Source organism: Mobula hypostoma, unplaced genomic scaffold (genome assembly GCF_963921235.1).
Source record: "Mobula hypostoma unplaced genomic scaffold, sMobHyp1.1 scaffold_104, whole genome shotgun sequence".
Taxonomy (NCBI): Eukaryota; Metazoa; Chordata; class Chondrichthyes; order Myliobatiformes; family Myliobatidae; genus Mobula; species Mobula hypostoma.
The window spans coordinates 156,557-184,546 of NW_026948216.1; the positions used below are offsets into that span (position 1 = coordinate 156,557).

The 27,990-nt window shown below is 61.2% G+C and overlaps 1 protein-coding gene across 1 annotated transcript; it reads left to right on the plus strand.

Moving 5' to 3' along the window:
- Window positions 1-1,112: 1,112 nt before the first annotated feature.
- On the plus strand, window positions 1,113-27,468 carry LOC134341901 (membrane-spanning 4-domains subfamily A member 15-like). The gene is made up of 6 exons (XM_063039834.1): window positions 1,113-1,164; window positions 3,791-3,904; window positions 12,991-13,047; window positions 13,280-13,393; window positions 14,965-15,057; window positions 27,319-27,468. Exons 1-6 carry the CDS (start codon window positions 1,162-1,164, stop codon window positions 27,319-27,321), a joined length of 384 nt encoding a protein of 127 aa, XP_062895904.1. The 5' UTR covers window positions 1,113-1,161; the 3' UTR covers window positions 27,322-27,468.
- The last annotated feature ends 522 nt before the right edge of the window (window positions 27,469-27,990 follow it).

Below are 27,990 nucleotides of genomic sequence, written 5' to 3' on the forward strand. Positions count from 1 at the left end.
TCACCCCCTCCCTCCGCTACAGCCCTCCCCGTGTCCGTCACCCCTCCCTCCCCTACACCCCTCTCCGTCTCCGTCACCCCTCCCTCCCCTACACCCCTCCCCGTCTCCGTCACCCCCTCCCTCCCCAACACCCCTCCCCGTCTCCGTCACCCCCTCCCTCCCCTACACCCCTCCCCGTCTCCGTCATCTCCTCCCTCCCCTACACCCCTCCCCGTCTCCGTCACCCCCTCCCTCCCCTACACCCCTCCCCGTCTCCGTCACCCCCTCCCTCCCCTACACCCCTCCCCGTCTCCGTCATCCCCTCCCTCCCCTACACCCCTCCCCGTCTCCCTCACACCCTCCCTCCCCCACACCCCTCCCCGTCTCCGTCCCCCCCTCCCTCCCCTACACCCCTCTCCGTCTCCGTCACCCCTCCCTCCCCTACAGCCCTCTCCGTCTCCGTCACCCCTCCCTCCCCTACACCCCTCCCCGTCTCCGTCACCTCCTCCCTCCCCCACACCCTCCCCGTCTCCGTCACCCCCTCCCTCCCCTACAGCCCTCCCCGTCTCCGTCACCCCCTCCCTTACACCCCTCCCAGTCTCCGTCACCCCCTCCCTCCGCTACAGCCCTCCCCGTGTCCGTCACCCCTCCCTCCCCTACAGCCCTCCCCGTCTCCGTCACCCCCTCCCTCCCCTACACCCCTCCCCGTCTCCGTCACCCCTCCCTCCCCTACACCCCTCCCCGTCTCAGTCACCCCCTCCCTCCCCTACACCCTTCCCCGTCTCCGTCACCCCCTCCCTCCCCTACACCCCTCCCCGTCTCCGTCACCCCCTCCCTCCCCTACACCCCTCCCCGTCTCCGTCACCCCCTCCCTCCCCTACACCCCTCCCCGTCTCCGTCACCCCCTCCCTCCCCTACACCCCTCCCCGTCTCCGTCACCCCCTCCCTACCCTACACCCCTCCCCGTCTCCGTCACCCCCTCCCTCCCCCACACCCCTCCCCGTCTCCGTCACCCCCTCCCTCCCCTACACCCCTCCCCGTCTCCGTCACCCCCTCCCTCCCCTACACCCCTCCCCCCACTCCCCTTTTCCGGGATCTTGCTGTGCACAGGTGACGTTGGCGAGCGGCCGATCCCGGAAGCAGCGATGGCGGAAGTTTGTTTCTCCTGAACCAGACGACTGAATGGTATCGCGCAGGCGCGGGCTCTGCCCCCCCCGTGACGTCACCGTGGCGGTTGAGAAGGCGGGGCGCGCGCGGGCAGTTCAAATCAGAGGCGGAGGGTGAGGGAGGGGATGGAGTGTGAGGAGGGGATGGAGGGTGAGGGAGGGGATGGAGGGTGAGGGAGGAGATGGAGTGTGAGGAGGGGATGGAGGGTGAGGGAGGGGATGGAGTGTGAGGAGGGGATGGAGGGTGAGGGAGGGGATGGAGGGTGAGGGAGGGGATGGAGTGTGAGGAGGGGATGGAGGGTGAGGGAGGGGATGGAGTGTGAGGAGGGGATGGAGGGTGAGGGAGGGGATGGAGTGTGAGGAGGGGATGGAGGGTGAGGGAGGGGATGGAGTGTGAGGAGGGGATGGAGGGTGAGGGAGGGGATGGGAATGGAGGGAGAGGGGAGTGTGAGGAGTGGAAGGAGGGTGAGGGAGGGGATGGAGTGTGAGGAGGGGATGGAGTGTGAGGGAGGGGATGGAGTGTGAGGAGGGGATGGAGGGTGAGGGAGGGGATGGAGTGTGAGGAGGGGATGGAGGCAGAGGGAGGGGATGGGAATGGAGGGAACGGGGAGTGTGAGGAGGGGATGGAGGGTGAGGGAGGAAGAGGGGATGGAGGGTGAGCGCGGGGATGGGGATGGAGGGAGAGGGGAGTGTGAGGAGGGGGATGGATAGGGGGAGTGAATGAGGGTAGAGGGAGGGGATGGATAGGGAGGAGTGAATGACGAGAGAGGGAGGGGATGGATAGGGAGGAGTGAATGTGGGGAGAGGGTTAGGGAGGGGGATAGGGATGGGGAGAGGGAGGGGATGGGGATGGAGGGAGACGGGATTGTGAGGAGGGGGATGGATAGGGGGAGTTGGAGGGGTGAGGGATAGGGAGGGGGTTAGGAATGGTGGGGTTGATGGAGGGTAGGGGAGAGGGAGGGTATGGGCTAGTGAGGGAGGGAGGGGGATGGAGGGAGGGTGAAGGGGGGATGGAGTGAGGGAGAGGAGAGGGCGGGAGGGGAGGAGGACGGAGGAATGGGGATGGAAGGGGGTGATGGTGGGAGGGAGAGGAAAGGTCGGGAGGGGAGGAGGAGCGGGGTGGAAGGTGGAGGAGGACGAGGGAGGAATGGGGATCGGAGGAGAGGGCTGGAGTGAGGGAGAGGAGAGGGCAGGAGGGGAGGAGGACGGAGGAATGGGTATGGGAGGAGGGGGAGGGAGGGAGAGGAAAGGTCGGGAGGGAAGGAGGAGGGGTGGAAGGCGGAGCAGGAGGAGGGAGGAATGGGGACGGGAGGAGGGGGATGGAGGGAGGGCGAAGGGTGGATGGAGGGAGGGAGAGGGGAGGAGGAGGGGGGTGGAAGGTGGAGGAGGAGGAGGGAGGAATGGGGATGGGAGGAGGGGGCTGGAGTGAGGGAGAGGAGAGGGCGGGAGGGGAGGAGGACGGAGGAATGGGGATGGGAGGAGGGGGGTGGAGGGAAAGGGGAGAGTGGAGAAGGAGGGAGGGTGTAGAAGCGGCGGGGTGGATGAGGGAGGGGAAGGATGGAGGTGGGGAGGAAGGGTGTAGAGAGGAGGGAGGGAGAGGGAAACAATTGGCCAGGGGTGGACGAGGGGAAGGGAGTGTGGAGGGAGAGTGAAGAAAGGAGGGGGGTAGAGGGGTGGAGTGGTGTATGAGGGAGGGGAAAGAAGGAGGTGAGGAGGTTGGGGTAAGAGGCGGAGGGGAGGGAGGAGGAGTTCGATAGTGGGCAGAGTGTTTGGGGAGGACAGTGAGGGAGCAGGGGAGGTTGGGGCGACGGGTAGGTGGGGGAAGAAGGGCGGGCAGGAGTGGATGGGGTAATCGCTGGGACGAGGGGTTGGCACAGGTGGAGTGAAGGGGGTCGGGTAGCAAAGATGGGAGGCAGGTGGCGGCTGGAGAGTGGAGGAAGGGGTCAAGGGAGGGGGGAAAGGGAATGGCGAGGGGTTGGAGAGGGTGACAGGAGATGGAGAGATGGGGACGGAAAGGACGGGTTGAGGGGGGAAGGGGGTGGGGGCGCAGGAGGAGGGGAGGGAGGACGGACCATGAGCAGGGTGGAAGTTGGCAACAATACGGGGCCGTGTGAAGGAGGAATGGGTCGGGAAGACGAGCGTCAGGGCAGGAAATAAGCGCAGGTTGCGGGCGAAGGGTCTAGATTTGGAGAGCGGCTTCGTTCAAGGGTGGGTGGGGGTAGTTGAGGGGTTTTTGTGAAGGGTGGGCCGCAGGTGAGGGGTTTGGGTGATGGGTGGGGTGTAGGTGAGGGGTTTCTCTGTTGTCTCGGGTGGGTGTAGGTGAGGGGTTTCAGGAAGGTGTCGAATTGAAGGGGAAGGTTTTTTTTTCTGGGGTGGAGGGTGTTTGTCCACTGTAACTCTACCCTGAAGGACCTCCCCCCCCCAACAGAGGATGGCGTCCCTCTTTGACTTCTGTGCTCCGTCCAACGTCCTACGCGGTGACTCGCAACGGCTCCGGAATTTCAGTGTAAGAGGAACGAGGGGCCCCCTCGGCCGGGGGGGGTGGGGGGGAGCACAGCGTGAGAAGGGGAGGCTGTGTTTCCGGGAGCGATTTGGTGAACTGCCCCCACTAACCCCTGTGTTTTCTCCCCCCCCCAACCCCTCAGGTGGTGCAGATCATGATCGGCCTCATCAACCTCGGCTTCGGGGTACCGCTGTACCACTCGACCTCCCGGCTCCTCGCCCTCGACTTCTGGGTGCCCTGGTGGGCAGGGCTGCTTGTGTGTTTCTCCGAGGGACTTTCGCCTCAGCCCCCTCCCCGCAACGCCTGGTCTCCGTCACCCCTCTTCCCTCCCTCGGCCTCTGGAAACCCAGCGTCCTCCCGTCTCCCCACCTCCGACCCCGGGGAAAGGACGGGGAGAGAGGAGGGGTGGGGAGTATACCCCTCCGATTATAGACCACCAAATGGGGAGTGAGAATGGCAGGAGCAAGTTTGTCAGGAGATAGCAGATATTTGTAGTAAGCAGGAGGTTGTGACTGAGAGATTTTAATTTTCCACACATAGACCGGGAAGCCCATTCTGTAAAAGGGCTGAATGGTTTGGAGTTTGTCAAATGTGTGCAGGATAGTTTTTTGCAGCAATACATCAAGGTACCAGCTAGTGCGTGGAAGGTCATGTTTGACAAATCTGACTGAATTTTTTGAAGAGGTTACTAGGAAAGTTGACGAAGGTAAAGCGGTGGATGTTGTGTATATGGACTTCAGTAAGGCCTTTGACAAGGTCCCACATGGAAGGTTAGTTAGGAAGGTTCAATCGTTAGGCATTAATATCGAAGTAGTAAAATGGATTCAGCAGTGGCTGGATGGGAGACGCCAGAGAGTGGTGGTGGATAACTGTGTGTCAGATTGGAGGCCAGGGTCTAGCGGTGTCCCTCAGGGATCTGTACTGGGTCCAATGTTGTTTGTCATATTTATTAATGATCTGGATGATGGGGTGGTAAATTGGATGAGTAAGTATGCAGATGATACTAAGATAGGTGGCGTTGTGGATAATGAAGTAGGTTTTCAAAGCTTGCAGAGAGATTTAGGCCGGTTGGAAGAGTGGGCTGAAAGATGGCAGATGGAGTTTAATGCTGATAAATGTGAGGTGCTACATTTTGGTAGGACTAATCAAAATAGGACATACATGGTAAATGGTAGGGCATTGAAGAATGCAGTAGAACAGGGGGATCTAGGAATAATGGTGCATCGTTCCCTGAAGGTGGAATCTCATGTGGATAGGATGGTGAAGAAAGCTTTTGGTTTGCTGGCCTTTATAAATCAGAGCATTGAGTATAGGAGTTGGGATGTAATGTTGAAATTGTTCAAGGCATTGGTAAGGCCAAATTTGGAGTATTGTGTACAGTTCTGGTCACTGAATTGTAGGAAAGATGTCAACAAAATTGAGAGAGTACAGAGAAGATTTACTAAAATGTTGCCTGGATTTCATCTCCTAAGTTACAGAGAAAGGTTGAACAAGTTGGGTCTTTATTCTTTGGAGCGTAGAAGGTTGAGGGGGGACTTGATAGAGGTGTTTAAAATTATGAGGGGGATAGATAGAGTTGACGTGGATAGGCTTTTTCCATTGATTCAAACAAGAGGACATGAGTTGAGAGTTAAAGGACAAAAGTTTAGGGGTGACACGAGGGGGAACTTCTTTACTCAGAGAGTGGTAGCTGTGTGGAACGAGAAGTGGTCGAGGCAGGTTCGATGTTGTCGTTTAAAGTTAAATTGGATGGATACATGGACAGGAAAGGAATGGACGGTTACGGGCTGAGCGCGGGTTGGTGGGACTAGGCGAGAGTAAGAGTTCGGCACGGACTAGATGGGCCGAGATGGCCTTTGTGCTGTGATTGTTATATGGTTATATGGGAGAGATGGAGCGATCGGTGGGGAGATTGAAAGGAGTTGGAGGGGAGAGAGAAAGGAGAGAGAGAAAGCGGTCAGTTGTGGGAAGTGGGAAAAGAGGTGAAGGGGAAGACGTCGGGCCTGGTGATACCTTCACCATCCTGGGATGCGCCCTCTTCTCACTGCTACCATCAGGGAGGAGGTACAGGAGCCTTTGAAGGCACACACTCAACGGTTCAGGAACAGCTTCTTCCCCTCCGCCGCCCGGTCTCTGAATGGGTTTCGAACACATGAACTCCACCTCACTGTTCCTCGTTTCGCACCGTGGATGTGTCTTTAAAATTCACACATAGTTATGCTCTCCTGTCTATTCCCCTGCACCGCATCTTCACCTCGCGGTTGATAAAGCTGATCCTGGGCCGTGACGTGGAGAAGGGGCAGAGAGAGAACGTAGAGGACAGCGGGTCAGAAAGATTGGGGGCAAGAGAGAGCGAGAGTAGTGGAGAGAGAGCGGGAGCAGGGAGCATAAGAAATAGGAGCAGGAGTAGGCCTGCCCCACCATTCAATAAGATCATAGCTGATCTGTCCGTAAACTCAGCTCCATCTACCCGCCTTTTCCCCATAACCCTTAATCCCCTTACTATGTAAAAACCTCTCTTAACTGTTTCTGAAATACACTTAGTGAGGAAGCCTCAACTGCTTCCCTGGGCAGAGAATTCCACAGATTCACCACTCTTTGGGAAAAACAGTTCCTCCTCATCTCCGTCCTAAATCTTCTCCCCTGAATCTCGAGGCAATGTCCCCTAGTTCTAGTCTCACCTACCGATGGGAACAACTTTCCTAGTTCTATCTTATCTATCCCTTTCAAAACTCTGTATGTTTCTATAAAATTCCCCCCTCTCATTCTTCTGAATTCCAGAGAGGCGACTCGATCTCTCCTCGTAGGTTAACCCCTTCATCTCTGGAATCAACCTGGTGAACCTCCTTTGCACTGCCTCCAAAGCCAGTATATCCTTCCTCAAGTATGGAGACCAGACCTGCACACAGTACTCCAGGTGTAGCCTCACCAGTACCCTGTACAGTTGCAGCATGACCTCCCTGCTCTTGAATTCAATCCCTCTAGCAATGAAGGCCAACGTTCCGTTTGCCTTCTTAATAACCTGTTGCACTGCAAGCCAACTTTTTGCGATTCATGAACAAGCAGTCCCAAGTCCCTCTGCACGACAGCATGCTGCAATCTTTCACCATTTAAATAATAATCTGCTCTTCTATTATTCCCTGCAAGACGGATGATGTCACATTGACCAACGTTGTATTCCATCTGCCAGACCTTGACCCACTCACTTAGCCTGTCTATATCCCTCTGCAGACTCTCCACATTCTCTGTACAATTTGCTTTTCCACTCAGTTTAGTGTCATCAGCAAATTTTGCTACGCTACACTCAGTCCCCTCTTCCAAATCATCAATGTAAATGGTAAACAGCTGCAGGCCCAGTACCAACCCCTGCGGCACCCCACTCACCACTGACTGCCAACCGGAGAAACACCCATTTGTACCAACTCTATCGGTTCACCAATCCGCTATCCACGCCAATACACTTCCTCCGACTCCATGCATCCGTATCTTATTTATAAGTCTCTTGTGCGGCACCTTATCGAACGCCTTCTGGAAATCCAAGTATACGACATCCACCTGTTCCCCTCTATCCACTGCACTCATTATGTCCTCAAAGAACTCCAGTATGTTTGTCAAACAGGACCTGTCCTTTCTGAATCCATGCTGTGTCTGTCTAATGGAACCACTCCTTTCTGAATGTTTTGCTATTTCTTCCTTAATGACAGTCTCAAGCTTTTTCCCGACTACAGATGTTAAGCTAACTGGCCTATAGTTGCCCGTCTTTTGCCTACGTTCTTTGGCGTGACATTTGCTGTCCTCCAATCTGCTGGGACCTGCCCAGAGTCTAGAGAATTTTGGTACATGATTACCAACGTGTCTGCTATAACCTCCGCCAATTCCCTCAGCACCCTGGGGTGCATCCCATCAGGACCGGGGGACTTATCTACCTTCAGGCCCTCTAGTTTGCTCATCACTATCTCTTTAGTGACTGTGATTTTTATCGAGGTCCTCACCTCCCATTTCGTCCATAACATCCTCCTTTGGCATATTAGATGTATCCTTCACCGTGAAGACCGACACAAAATAGTCGTTCAATGCCTCAGCCATTTCCTTATCACCCAATATCAATTTCCCCAAGGGACCTACGTTGACTTTAGCCACCCTCTTCCGCTTTATATATTTATAAAAACTTTTGCTGTCTGTTTTTATATTTTATGCTAATTTACTTTCATACTCTATCTTCCTTTTCCTTATTTTTCCTTTACTTGTTCTTGGTTGCTTTTCAAAGTCTTCCCAATCCTCCGGTCTCCCACTACTCTTTGCCACTTTGTACACACGAGCTTTTAATTTGACGCTGTGTTTTATTTTCTTGGTTACCCAAGGCTGGCTCTCCCCACACTTACTGTCCTTACTTTCGACTGGAATGTACTTTTGTTGAGCGCTGTGAAAAATCTCTTTGAAAGTATTCCACTGTTCCTCAACTGTCCTACCAAATAGCCTGTGCTCCCAATCCACATTAGCCAACTCCTCCCTCATCCCGTTGTCGTCTCCCTTGTTCAAGCATAATATACTAGTTTTAGAGCCAACTATTTCATCCTCCATCTGTATGCGAAATTCAATCATACTACGGTCACTCTTTGCAAGAGGATCCCTGACTACAAGATGGTTAATCTTACCCGTCTCATTGCACAGGACTAGGTCTAAGATAGCATTTTCCCTTGTAGGGTCACTGCCATGTTGCTCTAGGAAACCAACAGGGATGCATTCTATGAAGTCCTCCTCAAGACTTCCTTCACGATCCGGATTCACCCAACGTATGTGGAAGTTAAAATCCCCCATGACAACTGCCGTTCCGTTCTTACAAGCCTCAGTTATTTCTTGGTTAATCGCCTCTGCCACTGCAATGTTTTTATAAGGTGGCCGATAGACAACACCCACCAGTGATTTTATCCCTTTACTATTCTTAATCTCTGCCCAGATGGACGCAACGTTCTGCTCCGTACATCTTATATCATCTCTCACAATCGGCCTGATCTCATCCCTAATCAAGAGCACCACCCCACCTCCTCTGCCTTCTTGCCTATCTTTCCGTGTTACCTGATACTCTTGGATATTTAATTCCCAGTCATCTCCACCTTGCAGCCAGGTTTCTGTAATGGCCACTAAATCATATGCCTTGGTACTGATCTGTGCCACAAGTTCACTAACCTTGTTTCTAATACTACGGGCATTTAGATAAAGCGCCCTTAAACTCACTGTCCTTTTAGTGACCTATGCAATATTTGCTTTTTACTTTTATGTACTCTAAACTTACTTTTTTCTTTGCTAACTCTAGCTTTGGTCTCTGCATCACTTCCCTCTTCCTTTCTGTGTTGGTTCCCGTCTCCCTGCCGTATTAGTTTAAAGCCTCCCCAACAGCACGAGCAAACAATCTCCCTAGGACATTGATCCCGGCCCTGCCTGGACGTAGACCGTCCGGACGGTACTGGTCCCACCTCTCCCAGAAGCGGCTCCAATGCCCGAAAATCTGAAACCCTCCCTCCTGCCCCATTGCTCAAGCCACATATTCATTCCAGCTATCCTGCTATTCCAACTCTGGCCGGCACGTGGCACCAGTAATAATCCTGAAATGATTACCTTTGAGGCCCTACTCTTTAATTTATCTCCTGGCTCCCTAAATCCAGCTTGTAGGACCTCATCCCGCTCTCTTCCTATATCGTTGGTACCTACGTGCACCACGACGGCCGGCTGCTCACCCTCCCCTTTCAGAATGCCCTGCAGCCCCTCCGAGACATCCCTGACCTTTGTACCTGGGAGGCAACACACCATACGCGAGTCCCATTTGCGGCCACAGAGGTTCCTCTCTATTCCCCTTACCAGAGAGAGAGAGAGCTGGAGCAGAAAAAGAAAGAGTAGGAGGCAGTGAGTGAGATAGAGTAGGGACAGTGAGTGAGAAAGAGTGGGGCAGTGAGTGAGATAGAGTAGGGACAGTGAGTGAGAAAGCAGGGGGCAGTGAGTGAGAAAGAGTGGGGCAGTGAGTGAGAAAGCAGGGGGCAGTGAGTGAGAAAAAGCAGGGGGCAGTGAGTGAGAAAGAGCAGGGGCAGTGAGTGAGAAAGAGCAGGGACAGTGAGTGAGAAAGCAGGGGCAGTGAGTGAGAAAGAGCAGGGGGCAGTGAGTGAGAAAGAGCAGGGGCAGTGAGTGAGAAAGAGCAGGGGCAGTGAGTGAGAAAGCAGGGGCAGTGAGTGAGAAAGAGCAGGGGCAGTGAGTGAGAAAGAGCAGGGGCAGTGAGTGAGAAAGAGCAGGTGGCAGTGAGTGAGAAAGAGCAGGGACAGTGAGTGAGAAAGCAGGGGCAGTGAGTGAGAAAGAGCAGGGGCAGTGAGTGAGACAGAGCAGGGGGCAGTGAGTGAGAAAGAGCAGGGGGCAGTGAGTGAGAAAGAGCAGGGGCAGTGAGTGAGAAAGAGCAGGGGGCAGTGAGTGAGAAAGAGCAGGTGGCAGTGAGTGAGAAAGAGCAGGGACAGTGAGTGAGAAAGCAGGGGCAGTGAGTGAGAAAGAGCAGGGGCAGTGAGTGAGAAAGAGCAGGGACAGTGAGTGAGAAAGAGCAGGGGGCAGTGAGTGAGAAAGAGCAGGGACAGTGAGTGAGAAAGAGCAGGGGCAGTGAGTGAGAAAGCAGGGACAGTGAGTGAGAAAGAGCAGGGGCAGTGAGTGAGAAAGCAGGGGCAGTGAGTGAGAAAGCAGGGGCAGGGAGTGAGAAAGAGCAGGTGGCAGTGAGAAAGAGCAGGGGGCAGTGAGTGAGAAAGCAGGGGCAGTGAGTGAGAAAGAGCAGGGGGCAGTGAGTGAGAAAGAGCAGGGGCAGTGAGTGAGAAAGAGCAGGGGGCAGTGAGTGAGAAAGAGCAGGGGCAGTGAGTGAGAAAGAGCAGGTGGCAGTGAGTGAGAAAGAGCAGGGACAGTGAGTGAGAAAGCAGGGGCAGTGAGTGAGAAAGAGCAGGGGGCAGTGAGTGAGAAAGAGCAGGGGCAGTGAGTGAGAAAGAGCAGGGGGCAGTGAGTGAGAAAGAGCAAGTGGCAGTGAGTGAGAAAGAGCAGGTGGCAGTGAGTGAGAAAGAGCAGGGGCAGTGAGTGAGACAGAGCAGGGGGCAGTGAGTGAGAAAAAGCAGGGGGCAGTGAGTGAGAAAGAGCAGGGGCAGTGAGTGAGAAAGAGCAGGGACAGTGAGTGAGAAAGCAGGGGCAGTGAGTGAGAAAGAGCAGGGGGCAGTGAGTGAGAAAGAGCAGGGGCAGTGAGTGAGAAAGAGCAGGGGCAGTGAGTGAGAAAGCAGGGGCAGTGAGTGAGAAAGAGCAGGGGCAGTGAGTGAGAAAGAGCAGGGGCAGTGAGTGAGAGAGCAGGTGGCAGTGAGTGAGAAAGAGCAGGGACAGTGAGTGAGAAAGCAGGGGCAGTGAGTGAGAAAGAGCAGGGGCAGTGAGTGAGACAGAGCAGGGGGCAGTGAGTGAGAAAGAGCAGGGGCAGTGAGTGAGAAAGAGCAGGGGGCAGTGAGTGAGAAAGAGCAGGTGGCAGTGAGTGAGAAAGAGCAGGGACAGTGAGTGAGAAAGCAGGGGCAGTGAGTGAGAAAGAGCAGGGGCAGTGAGTGAGAAAGAGCAGGGACAGTGAGTGAGAAAGAGCAGGGGGCAGTGAGTGAGAAAGAGCAGGGACAGTGAGTGAGAAAGAGCAGGGGCAGTGAGTGAGAAAGCAGGGACAGTGAGTGAGAAAGAGCAGGGGCAGTGAGTGAGAAAGCAGGGGCAGTGAGTGAGAAAGCAGGGGCAGGGAGTGAGAAAGAGCAGGTGGCAGTGAGAAAGAGCAGGGGGCAGTGAGTGAGAAAGCAGGGGCAGTGAGTGAGAAAGAGCAGGGGGCAGTGAGTGAGAAAGAGCAGGGGCAGTGAGTGAGAAAGAGCAGGGGCAGTGAGTGAGAAAGAGCAGGGGGCAGTGAGTGAGAAAGAGCAGGGGCAGTGAGTGAGAAAGAGCAGGTGGCAGTGAGTGAGAAAGAGCAGGGACAGTGAGTGAGAAAGCAGGGGCAGTGAGTGAGAAAGAGCAGGGGGCAGTGAGTGAGAAAGAGCAGGGGCAGTGAGTGAGAAAGAGCAGGGGGCAGTGAGTGAGAAAGAGCAGGTGGCAGTGAGTGAGAAAGAGCAGGTGGCAGTGAGTGAGAAAGAGCAGGGGCAGTGAGTGAGACAGAGCAGGGGGCAGTGAGTGAGAAAGAGCAGGGGGCAGTGAGTGAGAAAGAGCAGGGACAGTGAGTGAGAAAGCAGGGGCAGTGAGTGAGAAAGCAGGGACAGTGAGTGAGAAAGAGCAGGGGCAGTGAGTGAGAAAGAGCAGGGACAGTGAGTGAGAAAGCAGGGGGCAGTGAGTGAGAAAGCAGGGGGCAGTGAATGAGAAAGCAGGGGGTAGTGAGTGAGAAAGAGCAGGGACAGTGAATGAGAAAGCAGGGGGCAGTGAGTGAGAAAGAGCAGGGGGCAGTGAGTGAGAAAGAGCAGGGGGCAGTGAGTGAGAAAGAGCAGGGGCAGTGAGTGAGAAAGAGCAGGGACAGTGAGTGAGAAAGCAGGGGGCAGTGAGTGAGAAAGAGCAGGGGGCAGTGAGTGACAAAGCAGGGGGCAGTGAGTGAGAAAGAGCAGGGGGCAGTGAGTGAGAAAGAGCAGGGACAGTGAGTGAGAAAGAGCAGGGGGAAGTGAGTGAGAAAGAGCAGGGGCAGTGAGTGAGAAACCGGGGGCAGAGAGAGAGATAGCAGGGGTACAGAGAGAAAGCAGAGAGCAGGGGCACAGAGAGAGAGCTGGGGCAGTGAGAGTGAGAGAGCCAGGGACACAGAGGGAGAGACAGCAGGGACACGAAGAAGGAGAGATCAGGGGGCAGGGAGAGAATAGGAGATACAGAGAGGTTTGGGTGGTACAGAGAGTGAGAACAGGAAGCAGAGAGGGGGGAGAGGAGGCAGGTTCAGGAAGCAGAGGAGAGAGAAGGTGGCAGAAAGAAGGAAAGGGGGTAGAAGGAGAACAAGAGAGACGGGGTAGCTAAAGGGGCAAGGAGACGGAGATAAACAAGGAGGGAGATTAAAGAGGATGGAGAGAGAACGAGAGGGGGAGTGATGGGCAAGACTGGGGACAGAGAGAAACTTGGGGAGTGGGAAGGGTAAATGGGGTTGGGGGAGAAAGAGACGGACTGGAGAGTGAGAGGGAATGGTGAGGAGTTCGAGTGCAGGAGGAGATTTTCCAGCCTTTCACCCATGCTATCCATATCCGCCCTTTGCAGCCTCTTGGAGCGAGTCCCTCGTTCCCTGGAACAACTCCCCCCCCCCGCACCCCCCACACAACGCACCCTGCTGACAGGCGCCTCTCTGTCCTCCCGTCACAGTATGTCATCTCCGGGTCGCTGACGATGCTGAGGGTGGACGCACCGGGCCCTCGCGTGGTGAGTGTCGGGGTGGAACTGAGGGGGTGGAGGGAGGGAGCTCGGGACAGCTCGTGTCACCCCTGTCCCCGCAAACTCCGTCACTGTCCGCCCCACCCCGCCGTCCCGTCTCTGCCTCGCACGAGCAGAATTGGGCCGACCGGCTGCTGTCTCCCCCGCTCTCCCCCGGGTGTGCCCACCCCTCACCCGTCAGCCTCGGAGTCTCACCCTCCTCCCTCTCGGACTGTCGCAGAGAACGCTGGCCAGCTGCTCGAACGCCATCAGCGCCGCGGTGGCCGTCTTCGCCGCTGTCATCTACGTCCTATCCACCTTGATCGACAAGCACGGACGCTCCCTGCACGTGACGGTGAGTACCGTCCTGATATCCGCTCCCTCCACCCTCCCTCTTTCCTCCTCCTCCCTAGCCGTCCGTCCGGCTCACCCTGCACGTGAGGGTGACCGTCCTGATATCCGCTCCCTCTCTCTGCCCGCCTCCTCACTGTCTCCCCTCCTCAACGCAAATACAGCTTTAGTTAGTCACAGTCATACTTTATTGACCCCGGGGGAAATTGGTTTTCGTTACAGTTGCATCATAAATAATAAATAGTAATAAAACCATAAATAGTTAAATAGTAATATGTAAATTATGCCAGGAACTAAGTCCAGGACCAGCCTATCGACTCAGGGTGTCTGACCCTCCAAGGGAGGAGTTGTAAAGTTTGATGGCCACAGGGAGGAATGACTTCCTATGACGCTCTGTGCTGCATCTCGGTGGAATGAGTCTCTGGCTGAATGTACTCCTGTGCCCACCCAGTACATTATGTAGTGGATGGGAGACATTGTCCAAGATGGCATGCAACTTGGACAGCATCCTCTTTTCAGACACCACCGTCAGAGAGTCCAGTTCCATCCCCACAACGTCACTGGCCTTACGAATGAGTTTGTCGATTCTGCTGGTGTCTGCTACCCTCAGCCTGCTGCCCCAGCACACAACAGCAAACGTGATCGCACTGGCCACCACAGACTCGTAGAACATCCTCAGCATCGTCCGGCAGATGTTAAAGGAACTCAGTCTCCTCAGGAAATAGAGACGGCTCTGACCCTTCTTGTAGACAGCCTCAGTGTTCTTAGACCAGTCCAGTTTATTGTCAATTCGTATCCCCAGGTATTTGTAATCCTCCACCATGTCCACACTGACCCCCTGGATGGAAACAGGGGTCACCGGTACCTTAGCTCTCCTCAGGTCTACCACCAGCTCCTTAGTCTTTTTCACATTAAGCTGCAGATAATTCTGCTCACACCGTGTGACAAAGTTTCCTACCGTGGCCCTGCAGTCAGTGCGGGAACCCACAATCCGGCTCCTCCGATCAGTGACTCACTCTCTCACTCTCTCTCTCTCTCTCTCTCTCTCTCTCTCTCTCTCACTCTCTCACTCTCTCTCTCTCACTCTCTCTCTCTCTCTCTCTCTCTCTCTCTCTCTCTCTCTCTCTCTCTCTCTCTCTCTCTCTCTCTCTCACTCTCTCACTCTCTCTCTTTCTCTCTCTCTCACTCTCACTCTCTCACTCTCTCTCTCTCTCTCTCACTCTCTCACTCTCTCACTCTCTCTCTTTCTCTCACTCTCTCACTCTCTCTCTCTCTCTCGCTCTCTCTCTCTCTCTCTCACTCTCTCTCTCTCTCTCTCTCTCTCTCTCACTCTCTCTCTCACTCTCTCTCACTCTCTCTCTCACTCTCTCTCTCTCTCACTCTCTCTCTCTCTCTCTCTCTCTCTCTCTCACTCTCACTCTCACTCTCACTCTCACTCTCACTCTCACTCTCTCTCTCTCGCTCCTAACCTGGCCTGCGGGACGCACACACCCTCACCTTCGACCTGAGCCGGTCCGCCGTCGTTTCCTCCTCCGTCTCCACTGATTCCCCCCCTCTCTCTCTGACCCACTCCAGCAAGTGCCTCACCTGCTCCTCGTGATGCTCTTCCTCTACTCCATCGTCGAGTTCGTCTTCGCCCTTGTCGTCACCATCGTCCTCTTCAAGATGGTGAGTCCGCCCCCGGGACCGGGCTGGGGGAGCCCTGGGGCTGGTGGCGGTGTTGGGAGGCAGGTGCTCGCCGATCTCCAGCCCGAGGGGGAGGGGACGCTTCCGCGGGTCCCGGGTGGAGGGAGGGAGTGGGTCTGCGTTCTGCTGCATTGCCTTCCCTCTGTCCTCAAGGCACACGAAAGGACGGGGAGCTCTCCTTCTGTCTCTCTGGCTCACACACACAAACACACTTCCTCTTCCTCTCTCTCTCCCTCAGCAGTCCTCGTTCTCTCTCCACCTCCCTATTCATCACTCTATCTCTCTCTTCACCTCTATGTCTCTCTCCACACCTCTCTCTCTCCCCTCTCTCCCCCCTCTCCCCCTCTCTCCCCCCTCTCCCCCCTCTCTCCCCCCACCCCTCTCTCCCCTCTCTCTCTCCCACTCTCCCCTCCCTCTCCCCCCTCTCACCCCTCTCACCCCTCTCACCCCTCTCTCCCCCTCTCTCCCCCTCTCTCCCCCCTCTCTCCCCCCTCTCTCCCCCCTCTCCCCCCTCTCCCCCCTCTCACCCCTCTCTCCCCCCTCTCCCCCCTCTCTCCCCCTCTCTCCCCCCTCTCTCCCCCTCTCTCCCCCCTCTCTCCCCTCTCCCCCCTCTCTCCCCCCTCTCCCCCTCTCTCCCCTCTCTCTTCTCACCCCCCTCTCTCCCCTCTCCCCCTCTCTCCCCCTCTCCCCCTCTCTCCCCTCTCTCTTCTCACCCCCCTCTCTCCCCCTCTCTCCCCCTCTCCCCCTCTCACCCCTCTCTCCCCCTCTCCCCCTCTCTCCCCCTCTCTCCCCCTCTCCCCCCTCTCTCCCCCTCTCTCCCCCTCTCTCCACCCTCTCTCCCCCTCTCTCCCCCTCTCTCCCCCTCTCTCCCCCTCTCCCCCCTCTCTCCCCCTCTCTCCCCCTCTCTCACCCCTCTCTCACCCCTCTCTCACCCCTCTCTCCCCCTCTCTCCCCCTCTCCCCCTCTCACCCCTCTCTCCCCCTCTCCCCCTCTCTCCCCCTCTCTCCCCCTCTCTCCCCCTCTCTCACCCCTCTCCCCCTCTCTCCCCCCACCCCTCTCTCCCCTCTCTCTCTCCCACTCTCCCCTCCCTCTCACCCCTCTCACCCCTCTCACCCCTCTCTCCCCCCCCTCTCCCCCTCTCCCCCTCTCCCCCTCTCTCCCCCTCTCTCCCCCTCTCTCCCCCTCTCTCCCCCTCTCCCCCTCTCCCCCCTCTCACCCCTCTCTCCCCCCTCCCCCCTCTCTCCCCCTCTCTCCCCCTCTCTCCCCCTCTCTCCCCCTCTCTCCCCTCTCCCCCCTCTCTCCCCCTCTCCCCCTCTCTCCCCTCTCTCTTCTCACCCCCCTCTCTCCCCTCTCCCCCCTCTCTCCCCTCTCCCCCTCTCTCCCCTCTCTCTTCTCACCCCCCTCTCTCCCTCTCTCCCCCTCTCCCCCTCTCCCCCTCTCACCCCTCTCACCCCTCTCTCCCCCCTCTCCCCCTCTCTCCCCCTCTCTCCCCCTCTCTCCCCCTCTCTCCCCCTCTCTCCCCCTCTCTCCCCCTCTCTCCCCTCTCCCCCTCTCTCCCCCTCTCCCCCTCTCTCCCCTCTCTCTTCTCACCCCCCTCTCTCCCCTCTCCCCCCTCTCTCCCCCCTCTCCCCCTCTCTCCCCTCTCTCTTCTCACCCCCCTCTCTCCCCCTCTCTCCCCCTCTCCCCCTCTCACCCCTCTCACCCCTCTCTCCCCCTCTCCCCCTCTCTCCCCCTCTCTCCCCCTCTCTCCCCCTCTCCCCCTCTCTCCCCCTCTCTCCCCCTCTCTCCCCCTCTCTCCCCCTCTCTCCCCATCTCTCCCCCTCTCCCCCTCTCTCCCCCTCTCTCCCCCTCTCTCCCCCTCTCTCACCCCTCTCTCACCCCTCTCTCACCCCTCTCTCCCCCTCTCTCCCCCCTCTCTCCCCCCTCTCCCCCTCTCTCCCCCTCTCTCCCCCTCTCTCCCCCTCTCTCACCCCTCTCACCCCTCTCTCCCCCTCTCACCCCTCTCACCCCTCTCTCCCCCTCTCTCCCCCTCTCTCCCCCTCTCTCCCCCTCTCTCCCCCTCTCTCCCCCTCTCTCCCCCTCTCACCCCCTCTCACCCCTCTCCCCCTCTCCCCCTCTCTCCCCCTCTCTCCCCCTCTCTCCCCCTCTCTCCCCCTCTCTCCCCCTCTCTCCCCCTCTCTCCCCCTCCCTCTCCCCCTCTCTCCCCCTCTCTCCCCTCTCCCCCTCTCTCCCCCTCTCCCCCTCTCTCCTCCTCTCTCTCCCCCTCTCTCCCCCTCCCCCCTTTCTCCCCCCTCTCTCCCCCTCTCCCCCTCTCTCACCCTCTCTCCCCTCTCTCCCCCTCTCTCCCCCTCTCTCCCCTCTCCCCCTCTCTCCCCTCTCTCCCCCTCTCTCACCCCTCTCTCCCCCCTCTCTCCCCCTCTCCCCCTCTCACCCCTCTCTCCCCCTCTCCCCCCTCTCTCCCCCTCTCTCCCCCCTCTCTCCCCCTCTCTCACCCCTCTCACCCCTCTCACCCCTCTCTCCCCCTCTCCCCCTCTCACCCCTCTCTCCCCCCTCTCCCCCTCTCCCCCCTCTCTCCCCCTCTCTCCCCCTCTCTCCCCCTCTCTCCCCCTCTCTCCCCCTCTCTCCCCCTCTCCCCCTCTCCCCCTCTCACCCCTCTACCCTCTCCCCCCTCTCCCCCTCTCTCCCCCTCTCTCCCCCTCTCTCCCCCTCTCTCCCCCTCTCTCCCCCTCTCTCCCCCTCTCTCCCCATCTCTCCCCCTCTCTCCCCATCTCTCCCCATCTCTCCCCCATCTCTCCCCTCTCTCCCCTCTCTCCCCCTCTCCCCCTCTCTCCCCTCTCTCTCCCCCTCTCCCCCTCTCCCCCCTCTCTCCCTCTCTCCCCCTCTCTCCCCCTCTCTCCCCTCTCTCCCCCTCTCTCCCCCCTCTCTCCCCTCTCCCCCCTCTCTCCCCCCTCTCCCCCTCTCTCCCCTCTCTCTTCTCACCCCCCTCTCTCCCCCCCACCCCTCTCTCCCCCCACCCCTCTCTCCCCCTCACCCCTCTCTCCCTCTCTCTTTCCCCTCTCTCCCCTCTCTCTTCTCACCCCCCTCTCTCCCCCCACCCCTCTCTCCCCCCACCCCTCTCTCCCCCCCACCCCTCTCTCCCCTCTCTCTTTCCCCTCTCCCCTCTCTCTCCCCCTCTCACCCCTCTCTCCCCTCTTTCTTCTCACCCCCCTCTCTCCCCCCCACCCCTCTCTCCCCTCTCTCTCACCCCTCTCTCCTCCTCTCCACCTCTCCCCCTCACCCCTCTCTCCTCTCTCCCCCTCACCCCTCTCTCCTCTCTCCCCCCTCTCCCCTCACCCCTCTCTCCCCCCTCTCCCCTCTCTCCCCTCTCTTTCCCCCCTCTGCCCTCTCTCTCCCCCCTCTGCCCTCTCTCTCCCCCTCTCACCCCTCTCACCCCTCTCTCCCCCCCTCTCCCATCTCCCCCTCTCCCCTCACCCCTCTCTCCCCTTTCCCTCCCCCCTCTCCCCCCTCTCACCCCTCTCTCCCCTTTCCCTCCCCCCTCTCCCCCCTCTCACCCCTCTCTCCCCCCTCCACCTCTCTCCCCCTCACCCTCCCTCTCTCCCTCTCCACCCCACCTCCCTCTCCCCCTCACCCCTCTCCCCCCTCTCTCCCCCCTCTCCCCTCTCCCCTCATCCCTCTCTCCCCTTTCCCTCCCCTCTCCCCTCTCTCCCCTTTCCCTCCCCTCTCTTCCCCCTCTCCCCCCTCTCTCCCCCTCTCTCCCCTCTCTCTTCTCACCCCCTCTCTCCCCCTCTCCCCCTCTCCCCTCTCTCTCCCCTCTCTCTCCCCCCTCTCACCCCTCTCTCCCCCTCTCCATCTCTCTCCCCCTCCCCCTCCCTCTCTCCCCTCCCCCCACCTCCCTCTCCCCCCCACCTCCCTCTCCCCTCACCTCTCTCCCCCCTTCCCCCTCTCTCCCCCTCTCTCCCCCTCTCCCCCTCTCCCCTCACCCCTCTCTCCCCTTTCCCTCCCCTCTCTACCCCCTCTTCCCCCTCTCTCCCCCTCTCTCCCCCTCTCTCCCCCTCTCTCCCCCTCTCTCCCCCTCTCTCCCCCTCTCTCCCCCTTTCCCCTCTCTCCCCCTCTCTCCCCCTCTCTCCCCCTCTCCACCTCTCTCCCCCCCCCACCTCCCTCTCCCCCTCACCCCTCTCCCCTCTCTCCCCCCCTCTCTCTCCCCCCTCTCACCCCTCTCTCCCCCTCCCCACCTCTCTCCCCTTTCCCTCCCCTCTCTCCCCCCTCTCTCCCCCTCTCTCCCCCCCACCCCTCTCTCCCCTCTCTCTCCCCCCTCTCCCACCCTCCCCCCCCTCCCCCCCTCTCCCCCCTCTCTCCCCCTCTCTCCCCCTCTCTCCCCCCTCTCTCCCCCCTCTCTCCCCCTCTCTCCCCCCTCTCTCCTCTCTCCCCCTCTCCCCTTTCCCTCCCCTCTCTCCCCTTTCCCTCCCCTCTCTCCCGCCTCCCCCTCTCTCCCCCCACCCCTCTCTCCACTCTCTCTCCCCCCTCCCCTCTCTCTCCCCCCACCCCTCTCTCCACTCTCTCTCCCCCTCTCCCCTCTCTCTCCCCCCTCTTCACCTCTCTCCGCCTCCCCCTCCCTCTCTACCCCTCTCCCCACCTCCCTCTCCCCCTCACCTCTCTCCCCCCTTCCCCCTCTCTCCCCCTCTCTCCCCCCCTCTCCCCCTCACCCCTCTCTCCCCCCTCTCCCCCTCCCCCTCTCCCCTCTCCCCCTCTCCCCTCACCCCTCTCTCCCCTTTCCCTCCCCTCTCTCCCCCCTCTTCCCCCTCTCTCCCCCTCTCTCCCCTCTCTCTTCTCACCCCCCTCTCTCCCCCCACCCCCCTCTCCCCTCTCTCTCCCCTCTCTCTCCCCCCTCTCACCCCTCTCTCCCCCTCTCCACCTCTCTCCCCCTCCCCCTCCCTCTCTCCCCCTCCCCCCCACCTCCCTCTCCCCCTCCCCTCTCCCCCCCTCCCCTCTCCCCCTCTCCCCTCACCCCTCTCTCCCCTTTCCCTCCCCTCTCTCCCCCTCTCTCCCCCTCTCTCCCCCTCTCTCCCCCCCACCCCTCTCTCCCCTCTCTCTCCCCCCTCTCCCCCCTCCCCCCTCTCCCCCCCTCGCCCCCCTCTCCCTACCCTCTCCCCCCTCTCTCCCCCCTCTCCCCCTCTCTCCTCTCTCTCCCTCTCCCCTCACCCCTCTCTCCCCTTTCCCTCCCCTCTCTCCCCTTTCCCTCCCCTCTCCCCCCTCCCCTCTCCCCCTCTCCCCTCACCCCTCTCTCCCCTTTCCCTCCCCTCTCTCCCCCTCTCTCCCCCTCTCTCCCCCTCTCTCCCCCTCTCTCCCCCTGTCTCCCCCCCACCCCTCTCTCCCCTCTCTCTCCCCCCTCCCCCCTCCCCCTCTCCCCCCCTCGCCCCCCTCTCCCCCCCCTCTCCCCCCTCTCCCCCCACCCCTCTCTCCACTCTCTCTCCCCCCTCTCCCCTCTCTCTCCCCCACCCCTCTCTCCACTCTCTCTCCCCCCTCTCCCCTCTCTCTCCCCCCTCTTCACCTCTCTCCGCCTCCCCCTCCCTCTCTCCCCCTCCCCCACCTCCCTCTCCCCCTCACCTCTCTCCCCCCCTTCCCCCTCTCTCCCCTCTCTCTTCTCACCCCCCTCTCTCCCCCCACCCCTCTCTCCCCTCTCTCTCCCCCTCTCCCCTCTGTCTCCCCCCTCTCTCCCCCCTCCACCTCTCTCCCCCTCTCTCCCCCTCCCCCCACCTCCCTCTCCCCCTCTCTCCCCCTCTCTCCCCCTCTCTCCCCCTCTCTCCCCCTCTCTCCCCCTCTCTCCCCCTCTCTCCCCCCTCTCTCCCCCTCTCTCCCCCCTCTCTCCTATCTCCCCCCTCTCCCCTCTCCCCCTCTCCCCTCTCCCCCTCTCCCCTCACCCCTCTCTCCCCTTTCCCTCCCCTCTCTCCCCCCTCTACCCCTCTCTCCCCCTCTCTCCCCTCTCCCCCCCACCCCTCTCTCCCCTCTCTCTCCCCCTCTCCCCTCTCTCCCCCCCACCCCTCTCTCCCCTCTCTCTCCCCCTCTCACCCCTCTCTCCTCCCCTCTCCACCTCTCTCCCCCTCCCCCTCCCTCTCTCCCCCTCCCCCCACCTCCCTCTCCCCCTCACCCCTCTTCTCTCTCTCTCCTCCCTCTCTCCCCCTCTCTCCCCCCTCTCCCCCTCTCTCCTCTCTCCCCCCTCAACCTTCTCTCACCCCCCTCTCCCCCTCTCTCCCCCTCCACCCGCTCTCCCCCTCTCCCCTCACCCCTCTCTCCCCTTTCCCTCCCCTCTCTCCCCCTCTCTCCCCTCTCTCTTCTCACCCCCCTCTCTCCCCCCCACCCTTCTCTCCCCTCTCTCTCCCCCCCTCTCCCCTCTCTCTCCCCCTTTCACCCCTCTCTCCCCCCTCTCCACCTCTCTCCCCCTCTCTCCCCCCTCTCCCCCCTCTCTCCTCTCTCCCCCTCTCCCCTCTCTCTCCTCTCTCCCCCTCTCCCCTCACCCCTCTCTCCCCCCACCCCTCTCTCCCCTCTCTCTCCCCCCTCTCCCCTCTCTCTCCCCCCTCTCCACCTCTCTCCCCCTCCCCCCACCTCCCTCTCCCCCTCACCCCTCTCCTCCCTCTCTCCTCCCTCTCTCCCCCTCTCTCCCCCCTCAACCCTCTCTCCCCCTCTCCCCCCTCTCTCCCCTCTCTCCCCCTCCACCCCCTCTCCCCTCACCCCTCTCTCCCCTTTCCCTCCCCTCTCTCCCCCCTCTCCCCCTCTCTCCCCTCTCTCTTCTCACCCCCCTCTCTCCCCCCCACCCCTCTCTGCCCTCTCTGTCCCCCCTCTCTCCCTCTCCCCCTCACCCCTCTCCCCCTCTCCCCCCTCTCCCCCTCTCCCCCCCTCTCCCCCCTCTCCCCCTCTCTCCCCTCTCCCCCCCACCCCTCTCTCCCCTCTCTCTCCCCCTCTCCCCTCTCTCCCCCCCACCCCTCTCTCCCCTCTCTCTCCCCCTCTCACCCCTCTCTCCTCCCCTCTCCACCTCTCTCCCCCTCCCCCTCCCTCTCTCCCCCTCCCCCCACCTCCCTCTCCCCCTCACCCCTCTTCTCTCTCTCTCCTCCCTCTCTCCCCCTCTCTCCCCCCTCTCCCCCTCTCTCCTCTCTCCCCCCTCAACCTTCTCTCACCCCCCTCTCCCCCTCTCTCCCCCTCCACCCGCTCTCCCCCTCTCCCCTCACCCCTCTCTCCCCTTTCCCTCCCCTCTCTCCCCCTCTCTCCCCTCTCTCTTCTCACCCCCCTCTCTCCCCCCCACCCCTCTCTCCCCCTCTCTCCCCCTCTCTCCCCCTCTCTCCCCCTCTCTCCCCCTCTCTCCCCCTCTCTCCCCCTCTCTCCTATCTCCCCCCTCTCCCCTCTCCCCCCTCTCCCCTCTCCCCCTCTCCCCTCACCCCTCTCTCCCCTTTCCCTCCCCTCTCTCCCCCCTCTACCCCTCTCTCCCCCTCTCTCCCCTCTCCCCCCCACCCCTCTCTCCCCTCTCTCTCCCCCTCTCCCCTCTCTCCCCCCCACCCCTCTCTCCCCTCTCTCTCCCCCTCTCACCCCTCTCTCCTCCCCTCTCCACCTCTCTCCCCCTCCCCCTCCCTCTCTCCCCCTCCCCCCACCTCCCTCTCCCCCTCACCCCTCTTCTCTCTCTCTCCTCCCTCTCTCCCCCTCTCTCCCCCCTCTCCCCCTCTCTCCTCTCTCCCCCCTCAACCTTCTCTCACCCCCCTCTCCCCCTCTCTCCCCCTCCACCCGCTCTCCCCCTCTCCCCTCACCCCTCTCTCCCCTTTCCCTCCCCTCTCTCCCCCTCTCTCCCCTCTCTCTTCTCACCCCCCTCTCTCCCCCCCACCCTTCTCTCCCCTCTCTCTCCCCCTCTCCCCTCTCTCTCCCCCTTTCACCCCTCTCTCCCCCCTCTCCACCTCTCTCCCCCTCTCTCCCCCTCTCCCCCTCTCTCCTCTCTCCCCCTCTCCCCTCTCTCTCCTCTCTCCCCCTCTCCCCTCACCCCTCTCTCCCCCCACCCCTCTCTCCCCTCTCTCTCCCCCTCTCCCCTCTCTCTCCCCCCTCTCCACCTCTCTCCCCCTCCCCCCACCTCCCTCTCCCCCTCACCCCTCTCCTCCCTCTCTCCTCCCTCTCTCCCCCCTCTCTCCCCCCTCAACCCTCTCTCCCCCCTCTCCCCCCTCTCTCCCCTCTCTCCCCCTCCACCCCCTCTCCCCTCACCCCTCTCTCCCCTTTCCCTCCCCTCTCTCCCCCTCTCCCCCTCTCTCCCCTCTCTCTTCTCACCCCCCTCTCTCCCCCCCACCCCTCTCTGCCCTCTCTGTCCCCCCTCTCTCCCTCTCCCCCTCACCCCTCTCCCCCTCTCCCCCCTCTCCCCCTCTCCCCCCTCTCCCCCTCTCCCCCCTCTCTCCCCCCTCTCCCCCCTCTCTCCCCCTCTCCCCCTCTCTCCTCTCTCTCCCTCTCCCCTCACCCCTCTCTCCCCTTTCCCTCCCCTCTCTCCCCTTTCCCTCCCCTCTCTCCCCCTCTCTCCCCCTCTCTCCCCCTCTCTCCCCCTGTCTCCCCCCCACCCCTCTCTCCCCTCTCTCTCCCCCCTCCCCCCCTCCCCCCTCTCCCCCCCTCGCCCCCCTCTCCCCCCACCCCTCTCTCCACTCTCTCTCCCCCTCTCCCCTCTCTCTCCCCCCACCCCTCTCTCCACTCTCTCTCCCCCCTCTCCCCTCTCTCTCCCCCCTCTTCACCTCTCTCCGCCTCCCCCTCCCTCTCTCCCCCTCCCCCACCTCCCTCTCCCCCTCACCTCTCTCCCCCCCTTCCCCCTCTCTCCCCCTCTCTCCCCTCTCTCTTCTCACCCCCCTCTCTCCCCCCACCCCTCTCTCCCCTCTCTCTCCCCCCTCTCCCCTCTGTCTCCCCCTCTCTCCCCCCTCCACCTCTCTCCCCCCTCTCTCCCCCTCCCCCCACCTCCCTCTCCCCCTCTCTCCCCCTCTCTCCCCCCTCTCTCCCCCTCTCTCCCCCTCTCTCCCCCTCTCTCCCCCTCTCTCCCCCTCTCTCCCCCTCTCTCCCCCTCTCTCCCCCTCTCTCCCCCTCTCTCCCCCTCTCTCCTATCTCCCCCCTCTCCCCTCTCCCCCTCTCCCCTCTCCCCCTCTCCCCTCACCCCTCTCTCCCCTTTCCCTCCCCTCTCTCCCCCCTCTACCCCTCTCTCCCCCTCTCTCCCCTCTCTCTTCTCACCCCCCTCTCCCCCCCACCCCTCTCTCCCCTCTCTCTCCCCCTCTCCCCTCTCTCCCCCCCACCCCTCTCTCTCTCTCTCCCCCCTCTCACCCCTCTCTCCCCCCCCTCCACCTCTCTCCCCCTCCCCCTCCCTCTCTCCCCCTCACCCCTCTCCTCCCTCTCTCCTCCCTCCCTCCCCCTCTCTCCCCCTCTCTCCCCCCTCTCCCCCTCTCTCCCCCCTCTCCCCCTCTCTCCTCTCTCCCCCCTCAACCTTCTCTCACCCCTCTCTCACCCCTCTCTCCCCCCTCTCCCCCTCTCTCCCCCTCCACCCCCTCTCCCCTCACCCCTCTCTCCCCTTTCCCTCCCCTCTCTCCCCCCTCTCTCCCCCTCCCCCTCCCTCTCTCCCCTCCCCCTCCCCCTCTTTCCCCCCTCTTTCCCCCCTCTCTCTCCCCCCTCTCCCCTCTCTCTCTCCCCCTCTCCCCTCTCTCTCCCCCCTCTCTCCCCCCTCCACCTCTCCCCCCCTCTCTCCCCCTCCCCCCCACCTCCCTCTCTCTCCCCTCTCTCCCCCTCTCTCCCCCCTCTCTCCCCCTCTCTCCCCCTCTCTCCCCCTCTCTCCCCCTCTCTCCCCCCTCTCTCCCCCTCTCTCCCCCCTCTCTATCTCCCCCCTCTCCCCTCTCCCCCTCTCCCCTCTCCCCCTCTCCCCTCACCCCTCTCTCCCCTTTCCCTCCCCTCTCTCCCCCCTCTACCCCTCTCTCCCCCTCTCTCCCCTCTCTCTTCTCACCCCCCTCTCCCCCCCACCCCTCTCTCCCCTCTCTCTCCCCCCTCTCCCCTCTCTCCCCCCCACCCCTCTCTCCCCTCTCTCTCCCCCTCTCACCCCTCTCTCCTCCCCTCTCCACCTCTCTCCCCCTCCCCCTCCCTCTCTCCCCCTCCCCCCACCTCCCTCTCCCCCTCACCCCTCTTCTCTCTCTCTCCTCCCTCTCTCCCCCTCTCTCCCCCCTCTCTCCCCCTCTCTCCCCCTCTCTCCCCCCTCTCTCCCCCTCTCTCCCCCTCTCTCCTATCTCCCCCCTCTCCCCTCTCCCCCTCTCCCCTCTCCCCCTCTCCCCTCACCCCTCTCTCCCCTTTCCCTCCCCTCTCTCCCCCCTCTACCCCTCTCTCCCCCTCTCTCCCCTCTCTCTTCTCACCCCCCTCTCCCCCCCACCCCTCTCTCCCCTCTCTCTCCCCCCTCTCCCCTCTCTCTCCCCCACCCCTCTCTCCCCTCTCTCTCCCCCCTCTCACCCCTCTCTCCTCCCCTCTCCACCTCTCTCCCCCTCCCCCTCCCTCTCTCCCCCTCCCCCCACCTCCCTCTCCCCCTCACCCCTCTTCTCTCTCTCTCCTCCCTCTCTCCCCCTCTCTCCCCCCTCTCCCCCTCTCTCCTCTCTCCCCCCTCAACCTTCTCTCACCCCCCTCTCCCCCTCTCTCCCCCTCCACCCGCTCTCCCCCTCTCCCCTCACCCCTCTCTCCCCTTTCCCTCCCCTCTCTCCCCCTCTCTCCCCTCTCTCTTCTCACCCCCCTCTCTCCCCCCCACCCTTCTCTCCCCTCTCTCTCCCCCCTCTCCCCTCTCTCTCCCCCTTTCACCCCTCTCTCCCCCCTCTCCACCTCTCTCCCCCCTCTCTCCCCCTCTCTCCCCCCTCTCCCCCCTCTCTCCCCCTCTCCCCCTCTCTCCTCTCTCCCCCTCTCCCCTCTCTCTCCTCTCTCCCCCTCTCCCCTCACCCCTCTCTCCCCTTTCCCTCCCCTCTCTCCCCCCTCTCCCCCCTCTCTCCCCCTCTCTCCCCCCACCCCTCTCTCCCCTCTCTCTCCCCCTCTCCCCCTCTCTCCCCCTCTCTCCCCCCACCCCTCTCTCCCCTCTCTCTCCCCCCTCTCCCCTCTCTCCCCCCTCTCCCCTCTCTCTCCCCCCTCTCCACCTCTCTCCCCCTCCCCCCACCTCCCTCTCCCCCTCACCCCTCTCCTCCCTCTCTCCTCCCTCTCTCCCCCTCTCTCCCCCCTCAACCCTCTCTCCCCCCTCTCCCCCTCTCTCCCCTCTCTCCCCCTCCACCCCCTCTCCCCTCACCCCTCTCTCCCCTTTCCCTCCCCTCTCTCCCCCCTCTCCCCCTCTCTCCCCTCTCTCTTCTCACCCCCCTCTCTCCCCCTCCACCCCCCTCACCCCTCTCTGTCCCCCCTCTCCCCTCTCCCCTCTCTCTTCTCACCCCCCTCTCTCCCCCCCACCCCCCTCACCCCTCTCTGTCCCCCCTCTCTCCCTCTCCCCCTCACCCCTCTCCCCCTCTCTCACCCCCCTCTCTCCCCCCCACCCCTCTCTGCCCTCTCTGTCCCCCCTCTCTCCCTCTCCCCCTCACCCCCCTCTCTCCCTCTCCCCCTCACCCCTCTCCCCCCTCTCTCCCTCTCCCCCTCACCCCTCTCCTCCCTCTCTCACCCCCTCTCTCTCTCTCTCTCTCCCCACACTGTCTCCATGCCTCACACTCTCCCCACTTCACTCTCTCCCGCACCTCCGCCTCTCCCCCTCTCCGCCTCCCTCCTTCCCTCCCCATTTCTGTCTCTAATTACCTGCCTCTCTATCTCTGTCTATCCCCATCACATGAACAGTTTGCCCTCTATGAAGCAGAAAGGGGGAGGGAGCTCCTCCCATCGCCCACCTCATTGCCGGTAACATCGACAGAGATTCCTGTTTCCAGCTCCCTTTCAACCCACCAGGAATTCGTCTCCCTCTCCCTTCAACCCCAGCAGGACCTCGTTTCCAGTTTCCCTTTAAACCCACAGCCATTTCGTCTCCCTGTCCCTTTAACCCAATTTCCTGTTTCCCTGTAAACCTACCAGGATATCGTCACCCACTCCATGCTCCCTTTAAACCCACGGGGGACCCAGTCTACCACTCCCTTTAAACCCACCGGGACATTGTCTACCATTCCCCGCAAACCCACTGGGACCCCGTCTACCACCCCCATTGTACACACCGTTCACCCACAGCTCCCTGTCTCTCTCTCTCCCTCCCTCTCCCCGGAATAGTAATGGGAGCCTTGGACAGATTTCGGAGTCACCCCATCGCTCTCGGGCCAAACGTCCTCGCCCAGCTTAAGGCTCTCGAGATCCTGGAGGGGGAGAGCGGAGAGCCTTGGTGCTGGCCCGCCACTCCGCACAAGAGCCTTCTATGCACCATCGGCGGATGCAGTCAATCGGGAGAGTGGAGTCAGTGCACCGGGGTCAGAGGCTTCTCTTGCTCTCTCTCTCCAAAACATCCTATATTAAATGTTCTTTCTGTGAGAATAAAACAATGTTGCTTCCTTTCCCGTATCTCCCAGTGTGAAATTTGGAGACTGGGAACTGTGTGCTGTAAAACTCCCGTTGTGGGATACGGAGACGGGGAACCGTGTACGGTAAAACTCCTGGTGTGGGATACGGAAACAGGGAACCGTGTGCAGTAAAACTCCCGGTGTGGGATACGGAGACCGGGAACCGTGTGCGGTAAAACTCCCGGTGTGGGATACGGAGACCGGGAACCGTGTGCGGTAAAACTCCCGGTGTGGGATACGGAGACCGGGAACCGTGTGCTGTAAAACTCCCGGTGTGGGACACGGAGACTGGGAACCGTGTGCTGTAAAACTCCCGGTGTGGGACACAGAGACTGGGAACCGTGTAGGGTAAAACTCCCGGTGTGGGATACAGAGACTGGGAACCGTG

What these genes read in the sequence shown, in the direction of transcription:
- LOC134341901 (XM_063039834.1), top strand. An exon ending in CCTGGTGGGCAGGGCTGCTT is followed by an intron (nt 3,905 to 12,990) that starts GTGTGTTTCTCC and finishes CTCCCGTCACAG; the next exon opens with TATGTCATCTCCGGGTCGCT. An exon ending in ACGCACCGGGCCCTCGCGTG is followed by an intron (nt 13,048 to 13,279) that starts GTGAGTGTCGGG and finishes GGACTGTCGCAG; the next exon opens with AGAACGCTGGCCAGCTGCTC.